The sequence below is a fragment of the Amblyraja radiata genome, chromosome 4 (assembly GCF_010909765.2).
Source record: "Amblyraja radiata isolate CabotCenter1 chromosome 4, sAmbRad1.1.pri, whole genome shotgun sequence".
NCBI classification, from domain to species: Eukaryota; Metazoa; Chordata; class Chondrichthyes; order Rajiformes; family Rajidae; genus Amblyraja; species Amblyraja radiata.
The window spans coordinates 68,132,608-68,152,629 of NC_045959.1; the positions used below are offsets into that span (position 1 = coordinate 68,132,608).

General features: G+C 43.4%; 1 protein-coding gene across 1 annotated transcript in view; it reads right to left on the reverse strand.

Annotated features, from left to right (window-relative positions):
- The window catches only part of prkdc (protein kinase, DNA-activated, catalytic subunit), a 235,559-nt gene that overhangs the window by 101,972 nt on the left and 113,565 nt on the right, over positions 1 to 20,022 (reverse strand). Inside the window, exons 37-42 of the mRNA XM_033019700.1 lie at positions 19,756 to 19,941; positions 17,654 to 17,758; positions 7,005 to 7,172; positions 4,609 to 4,736; positions 3,063 to 3,270; positions 2,678 to 2,856 (exon numbers count right to left, since the gene is read on the reverse strand). Of these exons, the coding sequence (XP_032875591.1) occupies positions 2,678 to 2,856; positions 3,063 to 3,270; positions 4,609 to 4,736; positions 7,005 to 7,172; positions 17,654 to 17,758; positions 19,756 to 19,941 (974 nt within the window). The remainder of the gene's footprint in view (positions 1 to 2,677; positions 2,857 to 3,062; positions 3,271 to 4,608; positions 4,737 to 7,004; positions 7,173 to 17,653; positions 17,759 to 19,755; positions 19,942 to 20,022) is intronic.

Here is a 20,022-nt window from a genome sequence, read left to right on the forward strand (position 1 = left end):
GTCACTGAGCTGCAACCGCACTACTGGCATGCGAAGCAAGATACGGCTGTGGGTGGGGTGTTGGAACAGCTCATTGACGGCCGCTAGCCTTTTTCAACCATCAGCTGAGGCCCCCCGAGCACAACTACAGTGCTTTTGACCGAGAGCTCCTCGCACTGTACCTGGCCATTCGGCACTTCAGATGCTTCCTGGAGGGCAGGCCGTTCACGGCCTTCACCGACCACAAGCCCTTGACGTTCGCCTTGGCCAAGGTGTCCGACCCATGGTCCGCTCGGCAGCAACGACACATGGCATTCATGTCCGAATTTATGACTGACGTGCAGCACGTGGCCAGGAAGTGCAACACTGTCGCTGACACCCTGTCCCGCCATGCCCTCCCAGCTGTGGCGGCCTTGGACCACGGTGTGGATTACGGGGAGTTGGCTGCAGCACAGCACGCGGACGACGGGATGGCGGATTACAGGACAGCTGCTTCTGGTTGCGGTTGGCCGACGTTCCGTTTGGGCCATTGGTGCTGTGCGACATTTCCACCGGGCGACCTCGTCCCATCGTTCCCGTGGGTTGGCGCCGTCATATTTTTTACACCATACACGGCCTGGCCCACCCTTCAATCCGGGCGACTTTCGCGCTGGTGGTGGACAATTTTGTCCGGCAAGGCCTCCGCAAACATGTCACGGCCTGGGCTATAGCCTGCATCCCCTGCCAGACATCCAAGGTGCAACGGCATGTGCAGCCCTCAGTGCAAGACTTAGCAGTTCCCTCGGGCCGTTTCTAACACATCCATGTGGATTTGGTGGGCCTGTTGCCGCCGTCCCGCAATGCCACGCATCTCCTCGTGGTGGTGGATCGGCTCACGAGGTGGCCTGAGGCTATTCTGCTCTCGGACACCTCCGCCTGCGTTTTGTTCCCGGGCCCTTGCGGCCAATTGGATAGCTAGGTTTGGGGTTCTGGCAGACATTTCTACCGACCCAGGGGGCACAGTTCGCGTCCTCGTTGTGGGCTTCACTGGCAAAATTATACGGGGCACAATTGCACCACACACCGCCTATCACCCCCAGGCAAACAGGCTCGTGGAGCAGTTCCACCACCACCTCAAAGCGACACCGAAGGCACGGCTCCCGGGTCCGGACTGGGTCGTCTAGCTGCCTTGGGTGCTATTAGGTATCCGCACGGCCCACAAAGCAGACTTGGATGCGTCGTCCGCCGAGTTGGTGTATGGTGCGGGTGCCTGGGGATTTCATCCCTGCGGTTCGAGGACAGTTGGAATCTGCCCCGGCGGTGTTGGCGAGTCCCTGGGAGCGAGTGGGCAGCCTGGCTCCTGTGCCTACCTCGCGGCATGGGACAGCCCCGGTCCACATGCCGCCGGTCCTTAAGAACTGCTGATTTGATTTTGTCTGCAGGGATTCGCACCAGTCCCCGCTGTAGGTCCATTCTGGGTGTTGCGCCTTGGCGTCGCGACTTTCGTCTTGGACGTTGAGGGCCGGGAGGAGATCGTCTCCGTCGCCTGGCTCACCTGCTGAAATATTTCTTCTTCAATAAGGTCCTGACCATCAGGTGCATCAATATCCATATCATGCTGCTGTTCCTCAAGTGGTGGTGGCACAGCCTCGGCGTAGGGGCCGTCCGCTAGCCGATCTGGTGGCTCCTGTTGTGCCTGTTCCCCCCGCACTGGTTATTTCTGTTACTCCTACACTGTTACAGTCCCCTGGCTTTGGTCCACCAGCCCCCCCCCTTGTAACGCTTGTCCCGTCTGTTGTTACCGCGCGTTCCGGTCGCCGTGTCCGGCCTCCCGCTCGGTTCCGTACCTTGGGTTCTGGGGGGGGTCCTGTAGCGACATCTTGTGGTGGCCCTGTTAAGATCGAACCCTCGCGATTGGCTGGCGCGGTCACATGAGGGCGGGAGTTTATTCGCGTTTTTTTTTTGTGACTGTTCATTCTAGTGCCACGCGAATAGAACACACATCGTTAAAATTTGGCTGTCTTTTTCGACTCGGGTGCCTTCTTTATTTCCGTTCCAAAATAAAGAATTTTGCACACCCTAACGTCTCGACAAAAGAATTAACAATTTTCTACAAAAATTCACTTGTGTTCTATTAAAATTACGTTAGCTAACAAAGAACATGTAAGCACGGGGAGAGATTAGAATGCGATTAGGATATGTGCCTCGTGTAGATTAAAAATCCACCTTGTGGATGAAAAAAAGACTGCAGGAGTAACTCAGCGGGTCAGGCTGCATCTATGGAGAACATGGATAGATGACGTTTCGGGTCACCTTGAACGTCACCTATTCATGTCTTCCAGTGATGCTGCCTGATTCGCTTAGTTACTCGAGTACTTTGTGTCTTTTTTTGTAAATCAGTACCTACGTTCCTTGCATCCATAGCTTGTGGATGATAGGTGTTCAAAAGGGAACTGCAGATGCTGGAATATCGAAGGTACACAAAATTGCTGGGGAAACTCATGATATCTGTCCTGTGTCATTTTTATGAAGCCAATGGATATAAGGCTGTATGTGGATGATTAACAAATGAGGGAATCATCAATAAATACTTGCATGGGCATTTGTGTTAAAGTGTCTGCAACTACAACCATTATCTTTAAACAATACATACGAACAAAGGGAACTTCAAGAGCTTTCAAACACTTGGTATCTGCTTTAGGGATGACAAAAAACTTACTTTAGTAAAAGCTTTGTAAGCTTCTTGCCTTCCATGGTGTCTGACGAATGGAAAGCTTGGATTATTTTTGAGTCCTCTGAATAGACATCAATCTTTGACAAGCGTGCATACATGATTTCAAACAGCTTGTAACAACCAATTTTCTTTGTCAACTGGTTGTCAAAAGAGGACTCATTCGTCTACAAGAAACAATAATTATTAAAAATTCAAGTCAGTTGGAAAACAATAAAACAAAAACATCATTATTTTATCCTCAAAGTTGAATTTTATGAGAAAATATTAGACATCTACACCACAGGCAGAAATTTACAGCATACTGAAAAAAAACTATGCTTGATAAATTCATATCTTTCATAAAAGCTGTGTGATAAAAGTAAGCTAATACCTTTATGAATCTAGATTGTGCAATTCCCATGGCAACCTTCACAATTTTGCAGAAAAACTCCGTTAAAGCATCCAAACTGCAGTGAGAAATAAGGGTAAGAAGAGAACGATCCACAACAAAATGCCTTGTTGGATTGGGAAGCATTTCTTCATTTCCAAACATCTCATATGCAGCTTCTAGCAGGGCAACCTGCTTTGCACAAGTACCTCTGAGGCAGATAAATGAAAGACTTATCAGTGCAAATTAAAATTCTCCAAAGATTCAATCAAACAAAGCAACAATAGATTAATAAAATGTATTCAAATTATTCAGTAGGATGCCACTCTATTAGGAAACCTTAAAACTATTAAACATCAATATTTTGAATAGTCGACCCATGGTGGGCTCAGAATCTCATCACCGCAGTCACCCAGTTTATGGAGACTTGGCAAAGATGGAAGGAAAGACTATCCTTGGTTGGTGTACAAAAACACATTTATCGAAGACTGGAGGGTGCTTTCTCCCCCAAGGGAAAATAGAATTTTGTGTTTTACCAGAAAAGCACAAATTTACTATGTTGAAAAATTGAGATATTAAAATTAAGCAAGGAGCAGAATCCAGGAGTTTCATCCGATGTACCCCTGAACCACTATCATTATGTGCGGCTGTTCATGAATACGGGTTGAGATGTAGGCGGATGGATCAGAGTGAGGGAGGAGGTTGGGGTCAAAGGAATGAGTCTGGATCCTACAAGCAACATACTTCGGCACAGAATGCTCAGCTTTCTCACACTTCATCCACTGCCTCTGCCTAAATTATGAAAAACACTGCAATTGGCTTGAGAACAATGTCCTATATGACCATACTTTTCTTTTGACAGACACATAAAAAAGGTCTCAAAAGTGGATGCATGTAAAGTACAATGGTGAATATGCCATTCTGATGATAGGCCATTGATCTAAAAGATTAACTTTGTTCCTCTTATCACGAGCATTGCCTGACCTGCAGTATTATTCCAGAAATTTTTGTTTTAATGTTACATAACCCTAGTCCATCCGTTCAACAAATGTAGCACTAAGAATCAGATCAGGTCTGAAGATCTTGTCCTGAAAAGTCCCCTTTCCATGTTCTCCAGAGATGCTGCCTGACCCGGTGAGTTACTCCAGCACAATTTTTGTATTTCTTCGCTAAGAATCAAATACTCTTTTACCCTCTTGGCTACAGCTGTACAGCAGAATACACCTATGCAGGGTGATAAAACTGACAAGTTGCCTGTTCATTTTTTAAAATCTAATTCCTACACTCCTTACTTTCCATCAAAGATTATTTCCATTATTTTGCACTTTCTGATTGAAATGAAGCTGCAGGGTAAGCACAAATATATTTAGTCACATATCTAAACCCTCTCTGATGTAACAAATTTAATATGGAAGCTGTAGCTATTAACTAAAAGCAAAGAGGCATCAACATTTTTTGCAGTCACAACCTGAATGGAACAAAACACACAAATATCATTTTTTTTTTACACACACTGTTTTCAATGATCTATATTGAAGATGGTGTATACCGTTTTGCTACATTTTGAAAGCAGGTCTGAAATGTTTCCTCCATAACATGTCTGCTGTCACGACACAGAACCGCAGTCAGGAGTTTGAACAATAATGGACTCTGAGATAACTCCAAAGCATCCAGAAGCTGAAATATAAAAGATAAAACATCAACTGGAACAAAATAATAAACATAGCAACTTCAATACAACATTTGATAGCAAATACATTGCAATTAACACAACTGGTAAAGATGTAAAATAAAACATGTTGTTATGCAGCCAGTCAGCTTGATTGTGTTTTTTGAGGAGATGAGTGAAGAGGGTAGGGTACGGTAGATGTTATATAGATGGACTACAGTAAAGCATAAAATAATGTCCCTCATGGTAGGCTGATCCAGAAGATTAAGGTACATGGGATTCCCAGTGATTTGATAGATTGGCTGATGGATAGGATATAGATTATTCGGAAATGTGGGCGAAGAAACTGTAGATTGAAATTTAACCTGGACAAATGTGAGGTGCTACACTTCGGGAGGTCAAATGTACAAGGAGATTATACAGCACATGGCAGGATCCTGAGGAGCATTGATGTAGAAAGGGATTTTAGGGTGTAAGTCTATAGATTCCTGAAAATAGCATGCAAGAAAACAGGGGATAAAGAACCTTCATCATCGGGGAATTGACTATAAAAGTTGGCAAGTCAAGGTGCAGCTGTATAATACATTGCTTAGGTCACATTTGGAGTATTGTGTGCAGTTCTAGTTGCCGCATACAGGAGGCTTTGGAAAGGATGAAAAAGGGTTTCGCCAGGATGTTGCCTGGATTGGAGAGTGCTAGCACTAATGTGAGGTTGGACAATTTGAGATTGTTTTCTCTGGAGCGTTGAAGGCTTAAGGGCAACCTGATAGAAGTATATAAAATTGCTGTAGGCACCCGATAGGATAAATAGCTGAGAGTCTTTTTCCCAGGGTGGAAATGACAAATATTAGAGTGCAGCTTTAAGGTGAGAGGGGAAAGGTTTAAACGAGATGTGTGCGGCAAGTTTTTACACACATAGAGTGATGGGTGCCTGGAACACTGCCAAGGAAGGTGGTAGATGCAGATACTATTGCAATAAGGCATTCAGATAGGGAATGGAAGGGTATAGATCATGTGCATGCAGATGGGATTAGTTTAGACTGACATCCTGGTTAGAAAGGTCTGTTCTTGTGCTGTACCATGTTCTACGGTCTAATGCATTACAAAGCCAAACCGGTTTCAATCTACTTTGGATCTGCGTAACAAGGCAGGTTTAATAAATAGACACAAAATGCTGGAGTAACTCAGCGAGACAAGACCCGAAACGTCACCCATTCCTTCTCTCCAGAGATGCTACCTGACCCGCTGAGTTACTCCAGCTTTTTGTCAGTGTAAACCAGCATCTGCAGTTCCTTCTTACACAGGTTTAATAAATAACCTTGGTATGAAACGATCCCATAGAAAGAAGTGATCAGAGTATAACTGTATTCTGTATTCATTTTGAAAGAGATGAAGTTACGTTAGAAACAACTGAAAAAATGTACGTAAAGGGAATTACAATGAAATAATCGAATGGCTGTAAGTGGACTAAAGTAGATTAGCAGAACAGACGCTCATCAGCAGCAGACATTTAAGGAGGTAATTCATGATGCTCAGCAAAAATATTTTCTGGTAACGAGGGGAGATTCTAAGGAAGGGTTGAACAAACCATGGCTAACCAAAGAAGGCATTACGTTTAAAGAAAACATACCAACACAAAAATGAGTGGTACACCTCCCAGCAAGTCGCAAAGGTGGTGAGGCCGGAAGCCTCTGCGGGTCGGAGCCGCCGACAGAACAAAGGATGACCTGGCGCGGATACTGTGTATACTCTGTAACTTTGTCAGCGACTATTTGCATACCTTGGTTATGCAAGCAAAGAATTTCACTGTGACTTGTCACATATGACAATAAAGTATTCATTCATTCATTCATTAAAACATTGCGATAGATTCAGAATCCATTTACTCTAAGAAATGATGCCGTGTAATTTTATTAATGCACATAGAAGAGGAAAAAGAAAAGCAGCCTACTTTTGAATGCCAAGTATTCCAGCAATAAAAAACGCAAATATATTCACAGCATCACATTCTATTCTATATCAACTGGAATCATTCTTGAAACTAATAATTGTTGTGAAATAAATGAACCATTACTTCTGTTTTGTAGATTCTTCCATAAACACTGCATTGCAATTGTTTCTCAAATGATCAGATTCTCCTAAGCACTGAAAGTATCGTTCCAATTGAGAACAGGGAAAGTGATAATTTACTTCCTCTTAATTCAATTACATATTTATTATTCTCATTTTAGAAGAAATGATAAGTACTTAATTTATCCTGCCAAAACGGCACTTACTTTTTTGACACAGTCGATGTAGTTGTTATACTTCAATGTACCCTTTGGAAATTCATCTGATTTCATTGGAAAATGGTCAGCTACAAACTGATCAAGGGCGTTTCGAAGCAACCTAAGATTTTCCTCTGGAAGTTGAGTAAAAAATGGTAGTATAATCACTGCCTGGGTCTGGAAAAATAAACGAAAATACATTTCAGAAAGATTGACTTAAATTCCATGAGCAAACCGTACAACTTTAGTAGTGCAGTAAACTGGACAATAATTTATCATAACAGAGGAGGCTATTCTGTCCATCAGGTCTATGGTGCCTGTCAGAACATCCCCATTAATCACGGTTCCACACTTACTCTCTGGAATCCTATTCTCTCACAAATGCCCATCAACTCCTCTCGATTCTCGCAACATCCAACAACTATTAGGAGCAGTTTGCAGAAGCTAGAAAACCTTTGGGATGTGGGAGTAAACCAGCGAACCCGGGTTAAACCCACACAGTCACAGTAAGAATAGGCAAACTCCACGGGATAGTACACAGGGTCAGGATCAAATCTGTCATCTGAGCAATGTAGAAGCAACATTAACTGCCAATATTCCTTTCCACAAACAATCGTAATGAACTCAGATATAGTTCTCAGCAAAAAACAATGCTGCAGGAACTCAGCAGGCCAGGCAGCAGCTGTGGATAGAGGCCGACAGATGAAGTTTCAGATCAGGACCCTTCTTCAGAATGATGGTGGGAAAGAGGAGAACTTCTTCAAAGGAGGCATACTTGAGGCGATTTAACAGAGGAACAGTAAAATGGAGACATTGATATTAAATGCTGGAACCGTAAGCAAAAAAAAATAAAAATAAACCAACCAACGGATGGACCTTGATTTTTGGATTTATGCATAGTTTAGTTTTCCTGTAGAGCCAGGTGGAAATACAACATTTTAAAAACATTTATTCAGACAAGACCATGATAGGAAGAATTTAGGGTCCAAACATAGTAGTACGAATGATACTGTAGTGACAGTCTTTACGGCGTCTCAAGGTTTTACTCCTCGATAGTCACTAATATGCTGACTATTGTTCAATGTACTTCAATGTACCCTTTGGAAATTCATCTGATTTCATTGGAAAATGGGCAGCTACAAACTGATCAAGGGCGTTTCGAAGCAACCTAAGATTTTCCTCTGGAAGTTGAGTAAAAAAAACTAACCTGCAGTCCGTCTGTTTTTTTTCTTTCGTTTTGTTCATTGTCATGTTTTAGTTAATTTTGTTTTATTAAGTTGTGTATGTGTGTGGGTGGGGTGAGAGAAACATGCCTTGGTCTCTTCCTTCGGGGGATGCGACTTTTTCTTCGGTCGTATTCCCCGTCTCCGTCTGCGCCGAGGCCTAATGGCGGAGCTGGCGGCATCGGAGCCGTAGCAGCAACAGCAGCAGCAGCGGAGACCCGGCTCGGCACCGAAGCTGTAGCGGCGGCAGCAGCAGCAGCGGAGACCCGGCTCGGCCCTGGAGCTGTGGCGGCGGCAGCAGCAGCAGCGGAGACCTGACTCGGCCCCGAAGCTGTAGCGGCGGCAGCAGCAGCAGCGGAGACCCGGCTCGGCCCTGGAGTTGTGGCGGCGGCGGCAGCAGCAGCGGAGACCCGACTCGGCCCTGGAGCTGTGGCGGCGGCAGCAGCAGCAGCGGAGACCCGGCTCGGCACCGAAGCTGTAGCGGCGGCAGCAGCAGCAGCAGAGCCGCGGCTCGGCACCGAAGCTGTGGCGGCGGCAGCAGCAGCAGCGGCGGAGACCCGACTCGGCCCTGGAGTTGTGGCGGAGGCAGCAACCACCCGCGGAGTTTGAACCGTCGCCTCGGCGCAGAGGGAGAACAAAGAGGGAAGAGACAGAGACTTTAAGATTTTGCCTTCCACCACAGTGAGGAGGTGTTTGGTGAACTCACTGTGGTGGATGTTAAATTTGTGTTGATTGTGTGTTTTTGCCATTTTTTAAATTATATGTATGACTGCAGGGAAACAAAATTTCGTTCAGACCGAAAGGTCTGAATGACAATAAAACGAATCTAATCTAATCTAATCTAAAAAAGAATGTAATCTTACGCATTCCACGAGCACCATGAGACATTCCAAGCCGTCAAAAGTTGAATATTCCAAAAACAGACTCTTGATTAATAGTTTCTTTATTGTAGTAGTATAAAATAGTAAAATCACTCCTAAAAGCTTCTTCTTGTAGAAGTACATCATCTTCCAGCATATATACGTTTCAATCATACTCGTGATCATGTCGTGATCATGGTCGAAAACCATATCTTCCCCCTACTTTTCACCGAACTAAACTAAAAACTGTCTGGGAGTGTGCGCCAGAAAACTAGCCACAAATACGCCCCAGACTACGTATAAATCCCACCCACATAATTACAGGCAGATAAAATTAAAGGTAACTGGATATAATTATAATATACTAAGTTAAGCTAAATGGCTACTACATACCGGCCCCTAATTGTTCTGAGTATATAATGAGGCAATTACTAATAGATATTAAAAGATGAGCTATAAAAGCTTAACATATCAAAAAACAAAAATAACATGCATTATACATCAGCATTTAGACTTCTTTAGCGATTCTTCCATCTTCACCTTCGCCTTCTGGTTATTGGTCTTATTAAAACATTATTCTTAGTCTGAAATCGTACTGTACGCATCAAACCCTTAAAATCAGGCATGATTACCAGTATTCTGCCCAAAACCCCAAAGACTTCGTGATGCAGTAGAATCAACCACCCCAGTCACCAACTTCTTCCATGATGAAAAGTGGGTAATTAAGTAATTTGTGTGTTTGATGAATCTTCAGCAATAATGTTCACTTTGATGTTTTGTTTAATTTCCGGATCATTAGCAGAGATTTCAAATCCCAGCTCAAGCTTTGGCCATTCTCCGTCTGGCTTACAGAGAAACTCTGGTCCATTGATCCATCTCTTATGGCTTAAGAAGCGGTCTGCTATTAATCCTCTAGAAGCTTCATCTGCAGGATTTTCCTTTGTGTTAACATATTTCCACTGTGAACCATTAGTAGCTCTCCATACATAAGAGATTATGTTCGCTACAAATGTCAAGAAACGTTAGTTCTCATTATTAAAGTATTCAAACACTGTAGTAATATCAGTCCAGAAGAGATTTCTCCAGCTGAAGCTGCAGGTCTTTTCGAAACATTATGTCCACTTTAACAGCTAAGAATGCGGCAATGATTTTCATTCTGGGAATTGTCATTTGCTTCAATGGTGTCACTCTGGCCTTTCCCATTAAGAATGCAACATGTACTTCATTGATATCATTTTCCAGTCTTAGATATGAAACAGTACCGTAATCACTTTCACGAGCATCTGAAAAGTGATGTAGCTTGGCACGTTTGATTTGACCACTGTTTGTAGGCTTCATACACCGATTCACTTTGAACTCCAAGATCTTATCAATATCTGTTAACCATTCTGTCCATTGCCGAGAAGAGGTTTGTGTTATACTCTCATCCCATCCAAGTTTATTCTGAGATCCTGCAAAATTAACCTGGCTGGCAGTGTAAATGGTGCAAGAAATCCCAAAGGGTTGTAAACATAACCAATCACAGAAAGGATGCCCCGTCTTGTACATGGTCGTTATTGAATTGAGATTCTGAACTTGAACACATCTGTTTCAACACACCAGTGCAATCCCAGTGCTTATTCCATTGGCAAATTGTCTTTGTCCAAATCCAACTCCCTGGTCACTTTTGCTCTGTTATCTGGTGAAAAGGTTTCCAATACCACACGACTGTTGCTGATCACTTGGACAGCATGAATCCTCCCTTATTGCAGAGGGAAGTCAGATGTTTTACCATTTGAATTGCTTCTTGTATCGAAGACATGGATTTTAAACAATCATCCACATAAAAGTTGATCCTTACAGCATTTGTCACTTCTACTGGAAAGTGAGATTTATTGTCCTCTGCGGTCTTCCTTAATGCAAAGTTCGCACAACTTGGTGATGAGACTGCTCCAAAGAGATGTACCTTCATCCAGTATTCAACGAGATCTTGTTGTGCATCACCATCAGGCCACTATAGGAATCGCAAATAGTCAATATGCTTTTCTGATACTTTGACTTGATTAAACATTGCTTTAATATCAGCCATCAAAGCAACGGGTTCTTGTCTGAATTTAATAAGAACTCCAATGAGTGAGTTTGTAAGCTCTGGACCCTGAAGTAATCGACAGTTGGGTGATTAAAGTTTAAGAAGGAACTGCAGATGCTGGAAAATCGAAGATAAAGACAAAAATGCTGGAGAAACTCAGCCGGTGAGGCAGCATCTATGGAGCGAAGGAAATAGACGACGTTTCGGGTCGAGACCCTTCTTCAGACAGTTGAGTGATGTTCCTTTGAAGACTGCTGCACAGACAAAGACCACCCTCAGGGTCCCTTTCTTCGAATGATACACCCATGGTGCGGAATATACCAAAGCTCTCCGTCACTTTGATTTAGCTGGTTTGTTGGTACCATTTTGGCATAATCATTGTCAATCATATCCTTTAGGAAAGATGTATATTCCTCATGAAATTTCGTATTCTTGCCAAACTTGCGTTTCAGATTCTGGGTGCGTTGCTCTACCGTGCGACGATTATTCGGCAGACTAACGCTTACTTGCTTGAAAGGTAAGTCTAGACAATAGTGTCCTTCTATCATCTTTCTCTGAGTGGTTCATAATATCCAAAAACTTGGATTCTTCTCTGGACATTTCTTCCGATTCCTTACCGGTACTTTCACTGAAATCATGATTGTATTGCTTGGTGAACAGCTTATCTAATTTAACAGTAGATATTTGATTGACAGCAGCAGCAGGGTGGTTCTTCTGGTTCCTGCATTCGTTGTTCCTTCTCAAGGAGCCATAGATAACCCATCCTGGTAGGGTTTTCACAGCAAACGGTCCATCTTCTTGGCTGCTCACAGTCTGTATAGGTTCCAATGCCTTCAAAGCATTTGTTCCGATAAGTAAGTCTATACCAGAATTTATTTTAGGTATCTTGACATCCTTCAAGTAAGGCCATCGTTTCAAGTTCTCATGTCTGGGTATATTTTGATGACAAACAGGCATGGTCTCATGTGAAAACACCTCAGATATTGGTATCAAATTGTCTTCATCCAGACTAGATATTTCCATATTTGTAATGTGATGACTAACGCACTCTTTCTCTTCATTCATGGTACGCAATAGAATCTTAACCTTTTTTCCTGTGATGCCCAGCCTTCTCATCAAGCTTTCTGTGCAAAAGGTAGCCGAACTACCATGATCCAAAAATGCATATGTTTGTAACATTGTATTCGTCTTGCTGTCCCTTACCTGTACAGATAAGATAGAGAAGATACAGGTTTCTACCCCGGCCCCGATATGTGCACTTATCTGAGGTGAGGTACCATCATCACTCGTAGCTGGCTTCTCCTGTACTATTTGCTCTGGCTTCTTTTCGTCCGTCTGTTTTTTTCTTTTTTTTGTTGTTCTTTTGTCCTGTTTTAGTTAATCTTTGGTTTATTAGGTTGTGTATGTGTGTGGGTGGGGGGGAGAAACATGTTTTGGTCTCTTCCTTCGGGGGGGGATGCGACTTTTCTTGTCGTATCCCCCGCCTCCGTCTCCGCCGAGGCCTAATAGCGAAGCTAGGGCAGCGGCAGCGGCCACCTGGCCTCGGAGCTGGGGCAGCGGCAGCGGCCACCCGGCCTCGGAGCTGGGGCAGCGGCAGCGGCCACCCGGCCTCGGAGCTGGGGCAGCGGCTACCCGGCCTCGGAGCTGGGACAGCGGCAGCGGCGACCTGGCCTCGGAGATGGGGCAATGTTCCGGTGCAGCGGCCACCGGACCCGACCGCGGGCCCCGTGTCGGGAGCCCGCAGGTCACAGGTTGCGGACCTGTTCTCCGGAGCTCCCGCAACAGCTGCGGCCGCTGGACTGGAGGGCTGCAGCTTCGGCAGCTTCGACCACCCCGGGCCGCGGAGCTGAACCGGGCCATTGGTGGAGCTCGGATTCAGCCGCGGGGCTGACATTACTTACCATCGCCCGGCGGGGTCATAACATCTGAAGCCTGGATCGCCTCGGCGCAGAGGGAGAATAAGAAGGGATGAGACAAAGACTTAAGACTTTTGCCTTCCATCACAGTGAGGAGGTGCCTGGTGAACTCACTGTGGTGGATGTTAATTTGTGTTTATTGTGTGTTTTTGTCATTTTGTACTATATGTAGGACTGCAAGGCAACAACATTTCGTTCAGACCGCAAGGTCTGAATGACAATAAAGGCTACTTTGACTTTTGACTTTTTCCATCTTCTTCTGTTCAGTGTGAAGTAATCCAGGATGATCCTGTTTACACTTATCGCAAGTCATACGACTCTTGCAGTCTTTAACCATGTGTCCTTTCTTCAAACATCCAAAAACAGATCCCCTTCTCCTTTAAGAAGTTCATCTTTTCTATATATTCCTTCTTCTTGAATTTTAGACACCACTTTAAGGGGTGACCAGCTCTATCACACCACAAACAAAACCCTTGTGGCTTAATAGTAGATGCATCTCCTTTCTTTTCACCTTTTGTTTCTGCAGGTATTACAGCAGTAGCAAAACTACTTCCCTTAGGTCCTGGTCTTCCTTATGTTTTAGTTAAGGTAGAACCTTTGACTTTCGCTGATTTTGGATCTTGAATATTCCCATGGCGTAGACTTGACATAAATCGTACTTCCCCGGCTATGAAATTCACCAGATCTGGAAACATGGCTTCTCGGTTTTCATCTTCCTGTATCTGGCTTGCCTTATCTCTCCACTTTTCTCTAAATCTGAAGGACAGTTTATGAATAATAGCCTGCATATTACCAACAACATTCCATTCGTCCATGTGGTTGCGTTTGCTCATCGAATTTCAACAACTTCTAAGAAACATCGCAAACTCGTGCAATGCCTCCACATCTTCCGCCTTGATAACTGACCAGGCAAAGACCTTCTTCATGTAAGACAGGGGCCGTAACTCGAAATCATCCGGCCCGCAGGCGGATTTCTTTCCCCATAATCATCCGGCCCGCCGAGCGCTGAGCTCTGGCTGTACCGCATCCTGCACAAAGCCGCCGGCATGGGCGCGCACCTTCTGTGAACCCATTTAAGAAAGAACTGCAGATGCTGGAAAAATGGAAGGTAGCCAAAAATGCTGGAGAAACTCAGCGGGTGAGACTTGCAAGGATTGCATGAGACTGCCTCACCTGCTGAATTTCTCCAGCATTTGTGTCTACCTTCTGTGAACACGTTATTTGATGTCTGCCATCCGGGCGGGATCCATGTGTACACGTGATAGATGTGGCCCGCCATCTGCTCACAGACATGTGTCCTGGCCCCTATGCAGAACAAGGTTGCCGACCCCTGATGTAAGCATTAGCAATCTTCTGTTCGTTACCAAACTATTCTTTGAGCATCTCTCTTGCCTTTAAATAGCCCTCTTCTGCAGGCAAATGTAGACAACTAGTAACAAGCTGTTTTGCACGTCTGCCTGTGTATTGTTCAAGAAAGTTTAAACGATCTCCCGGATTAGTCGTTTTCATTTCCACACCTTCTTGGAACCGTTTTATGAATGTTTCATAAAGCAAAGGATCACCGTCATATGTAGGAATTTCCTTTGGAGGTAGGTGGAAAGGATATTTTGTTGAGCTATGAGCTCGCTGATTTTCATTTGATTCATCACCAATTCAAAGAGTTCATTTTGAGATCTCTGGTTGGGCACATATGTATATTGAACAGGAATCTGTGAAGGGTGGTGTCTTGGGTAAGCTTCGTCACGAGCGACATGGCTTGTTGTTTGTCCATGTCTGGGTACAAATGATTGATAGGCAGCACGAGCCTGTATATCAGGCCTCTGATGAGGAAGCCGAATTGGTGGTTTGTTACGAGCCTCATCAGGAGGCCTATAAATTTGTTGCTTCGGTTTAACATCCCGTTGTTGAGATAAGGCATTGATTTGATTTGATTCAACTTTATTGTCATTGTCTTCAAGTACAGAGACAACAAAATGCTTTTTCCCCATACAGTCATACGAATAAAAACAAATAAACACACAGAACACGATGGTCCACAACATAAACATCCCCACAGCGGGTGCTCAAAGGCGCAAGACCAGGTGGACTCTGGCCATAGATTTAATCCAGCTGCTTTCTTGGACTGAGGGACTCTTCTTCAGGTATACATTCGAGCCGCATCCTGATCCCCGACTCACCAATACCTCTTTCTTCACCTTGGCAACTGCCAACTTCGTGGCCATTTTCAGCTGTTCCTTCTCTCTCCTCAGCTGTTCTTCTTCTTCCTCAGCCTCTCTATCCAATTCTTCGGCTTCTCTCTTCAACTGCCCTTATCTCATGTTTTCTTTCCAAGGCGACAGTTTCTAGCGAGAAACGTTGCCTATCACCTTCGCTCCATAGATGCTGCTGCACCCGCTGAGTTTCTCCAGCATTTTTGTGTACCTTCAGTCTTCTAGCTGATTCTTAATGTAAACATCCAATTATTTTCGAAGTGCAGAGCTGACTTATCTTGAAAGAATGCAAATACATCTCAACTCCAAAACATCTCAAGGCCAAGCACCTGACTTTATCCAGGCTGGCTAGCAAACAAGCTTCTTGGCTGCTTTCCAAAACTTTAGCTGAACTTAAGTATATCTCATAGACTTTTCGTTTGAGCTTTTTTAGTCACTTTAAAATGCGACAAATCAGTCAAACTTTTCACAGCATCTCATTAAGAAGCTGTTCGAATTAAAGCGTTCCAGCTTTCAAATTTACAGCATAGTGCAATAGTTGTTCGTTACTCACGATTACTCAGTCAGTGAAGTCTTCGATCTTCAGATAAGTCGAGTGGCTGTGTCGATTAACCTACCGGCGGGTAGGCTCTAATCCAGGTCAAGCTATAATCTCTGGCAGAGGCTTAGCCTCTTCAGTTCCTCTTCTACGGAACCAGTCCTTCAGTTCCACTTCTACGGTACCAGTTCTTCTGGCAGTAATCTCACATAGAGATCCAGCCCAATCTTCTGCCCCCAGTGGTAAGGAAGTTTTCGACTCTAATGTAGTGACAGATTGAGGGGGAATCTTATAGAAACTTACAAAATTCTTAAGGGGTTGGACAGGCTAGATGCAGGAAGATTGTTCCCGATGTTGGGGAAGTTCAGAACAAGGGGTCACAGTTTAAGGATAAGGGGGAAATCTTTTAGGACCAAGATGAGGAAAACATTTTTCATACAGAGAGTGGTGAATCTCTGGAATTCTCTGCCACAGAAGGTAGTTGAGGCCAGTTCATTGGCTATATTTAAGAGGGAGTTAGATGTGGCCCTTGTGGCTAAAGGGATCAGGGGATATGGAGAGAAAGCAGGTACAGGATACTGAGTTGGATGATCAGCCATGATCATATTGAATGGCGGTGCAGGCTCGAAGGGCCGAATGGCCTACTCCTGCACCTACAGTATTTTCTATGTTTCTATGACAGTCATTACAACATCTCAAGGTTTTAGTCCTCGATAGTCACTAATATGCTGACTATGGTTCAGAAGGTTATCTTACGAATTCCATGAGTTCCACGAGACATTCCAAGCCGTCGAAAAATGAATATTTCAAAAATACTCTTGATTAATAGTTTCTTTATTATAATAGTACAAAACAGTAAAGTCACTCCTAAAAACTCCTTGTATAAGTACATCATCTTCCAACATATATACGTTTCAATCATACTCGAGATCATGTCGTGATCATGCTCGTGATCATGGTCAAAAACTATATCTTTCCCCTAGTCTTCACCGAATTAAACTAAAAACTATCTGGGAGTCTGCACCAGAAACCTAGCCACGGACACCCCCAGACTACGTATAAATCCCACCCACATAATTACAGGCAGATAAAATTAAAGGTAACTGGATATAATTATAATATACTTTGTTAAGTTAAATGGATACTACAGATACATGATAGGAAGAATATGAACCGATCACAGGCAAATGGGACAAGCTCAGATAGATATCTTGGATGAGTTGGGCGGAAGGGCCTGTTTCCATGATGAGTAACTCTATGATTAAACAAAATTGCAGAGAGGAAAACAAACAGATGGATCCATCTCCCTCAATAGATACTGGCTGGCTTGCTGAGTTCCTCCAACACTGCATTTTGCTCAAGATTTCAGCATCTGCAGTCCCTCTCAGAAATAGCTCTTTTGCCCCTCCTTGTTGAAAGTCCAGCGGCGACCAGACCAAGGTACGACTCTTTGGGCAACTACTCACGACCATACAAGCTTCACCCCGCGACATGTCGCCAGGTTGTCGCCTGTATGGTCGTGAGTAGTCTCCTCAGTCGTCCAAGGAGTCATAGCGTCTTTCTGGTCGCTGGATTTTCAACATGTTGAACATTTTCGGCGACCTGCAAAGACCTATGACGGGTGCCGGCAGTCGCCGAAAAAGTCGCGTAAGTGGGACAGGCCCGTACGGCAACAATTTTACCGCTATGCCAACCTTGTAAAAAAAAGTTTACATTTTTAGGTGTTCATGATATTTGAGCTTCTCATTAGCCCCATGTGAATCTCCAAACCATTACTTTCCTTTCAGATACAATTTACTTAGCTGTTCCCCTCCCCCACCACCACCAAAATTGAAAAACATACCTTCAAATTTAAAGCTAACGTTGAGTCTGTTAATATAGTGGTGTAGGTTTGGAATACCAATTCAAATGCTTCGTGACTGTCGCCAAAAGAGACTGTGGAATCAATCTAAAAGAAAATTCAAATAGCAAAACTGTTCACACTAAACATAATGAAGCATTAATTTAAAATATATTTCATCTATTTATCCGTGCATGTATCAGTAGCACAAATCAGTCAGATTCAACCTAGATTTATGTATCCTGCGCTTGTATTAATAAAAGTACCTTTCGGGCAGAAAAATAGTCTAAATACATTTCACAGAGACATAACCCAAATAAAATTTGCCACCATGTAGAGGAAACATTTTCAGAGCCAATCAAAACTTTAAAAAGTAATGGAATTTTAAGATGAGTCTTAAACATAGTGATGCGGTGGTGGGGTTTAGGAAATTCAGAAAATGGACCATTGTGGGCTCCACCTTTCCTTGATCATCTTGCTAGCTTTGATTTGTTTTTTTCACACCTTCCATTCATTTGTTCTTAGCATTTTTTCATATCTCTAGTTTCCCTCTCCCCGTACTCTCAGTCTGGAGAAAGGTCTTGACATGAAACGTCACCTATTCATTTTCTCCAAGATGCTGTCTGACCTGCTGAGTTACTCAGCATTTTGTGTCTTTTTGGTAAACCAGCATCTGCACTTTCTTGTGCCCAATGTTTTATGGCTGCAAGTCAGAGAAAAGAAAACTCTGGTTTTCTAAAGATAGTGAACCTGGAGGACGTTTTCAGAGACATGGTGGAGTGCAACCTGAAGAAATATAAACATAATTACATAAGAATTAATCAGAGATCTTGGAGCCATTGTAAAAGAGAGAGGGGAGCTGATCAGAGCTTGATGCAAAAGAGAAAGGAGCCAGCTTCAGATCGAGATGTTTCAGAGCATAGGTCCCTAAACCTTTCCTATCTATGTACCTATCCAAATATATTTTAAATGTTGTTGTAGTACCTGTTTCAACTACTGTCTCTGGCAGCTCATTCCATTCACCCATCTCCCTCCATGTGAAAAAGTTGCGCCTCCCTCTGGTTCCTATTAAATCTTTCTCCTCTTAGCTTAAACCTATGTCCTCTGGTTCTTGATTCCTCTACTCAGAGTAAAAGACTGTGCATTCATGCCATCTATTCCCCTCATATATGCATCAACTTTTTGCTTTTATAATTTGTTTGTCCACATTGTTTAATGAGCTTTACTTTTTCTATTCCTCGTCTAGTCAATGTCAAACACAAGATCCAGTTTACATCTCTCTTGTTTCTCCTGTTAAGTTCTCCATCATGGCCTTTCCACCTTTGTTGCTTCAATCTGAAAAAAGGTGTCAGCCTGCACAATTCACAGCTTGTTCTGGAATCTCTCGACCTTTCAGTCTTTTTCCATGTAATTTACTAACATAAGGAACTGCAGGTACTGGAAACTCAAATAGAACACAAAGTGCAGGAGTAACTCAGCAAGTCATGCAGCATCTCTGGAGAACATTGATGGGCGACGTTTAGGGTCAGAACCCTTCTTCAATCTCATTAGGTGGCATTTCTAGTCAGGACCCTTCTTCAGACTACTTCAGAATTTACCTTAGTATCATTCCAATTAGAATCATTCCAATTTATTCTTCATTGTGTCATTTCAGCAGTCATTTTTGAAGTACACAGAAACCTTTCACTATGAATGATGCAATAATTATTGTCAGGTGTGAGTATGAATTGTATGATTAATTTTTGGTGCATTCTCTTTTATCTTCAAACACCTCATGTCCACTGTACCATTTATCCCCATTCTCTGCACTCCCGTCTCCTTTTCTCTAACTTCCAAGAATCTAGTTATTGTCAGATGTATAATTATATGAAGTGTCCAGTTTATCATTCTACGTCTTCTCCTCATTTTCTTCTAATGTCTGAGATCATCCTTATCATTCCCCTGTACAATACAGCTCCTGTGAAGGTACGACGTCATGCCTTAATATTTAATTTTTCTAATGCTGGTTGCATTCTATTTACATTTATAGGGCATATACCGTGTCGACAAACAAAATATAGAGCAGTGCAACACAGGAACAGACCCTTTGGCCCATAAAAATATACCTGTAGCACTTTGGAAAGGAGTGTCAAGACAGCCATCTTGCTCTCAGGGCTGGATCCCTTTGACCACCAAGACTCAAGTTTTGACCAGTTGGTAAGTACAGCATTGACCAGGAGAGTACCCTGCTTTTTTCGTACAATGTGATCCTTGAAACTCTGGTCAAGCATTCCATTGAGAACGGTGCTCACCTGTAAAATAATGAGCATTATAAGGTCATAAGTGATAGGAGTAGAATTAGGCCATTCGGCCCAACAAGTCTACTCTGCCAT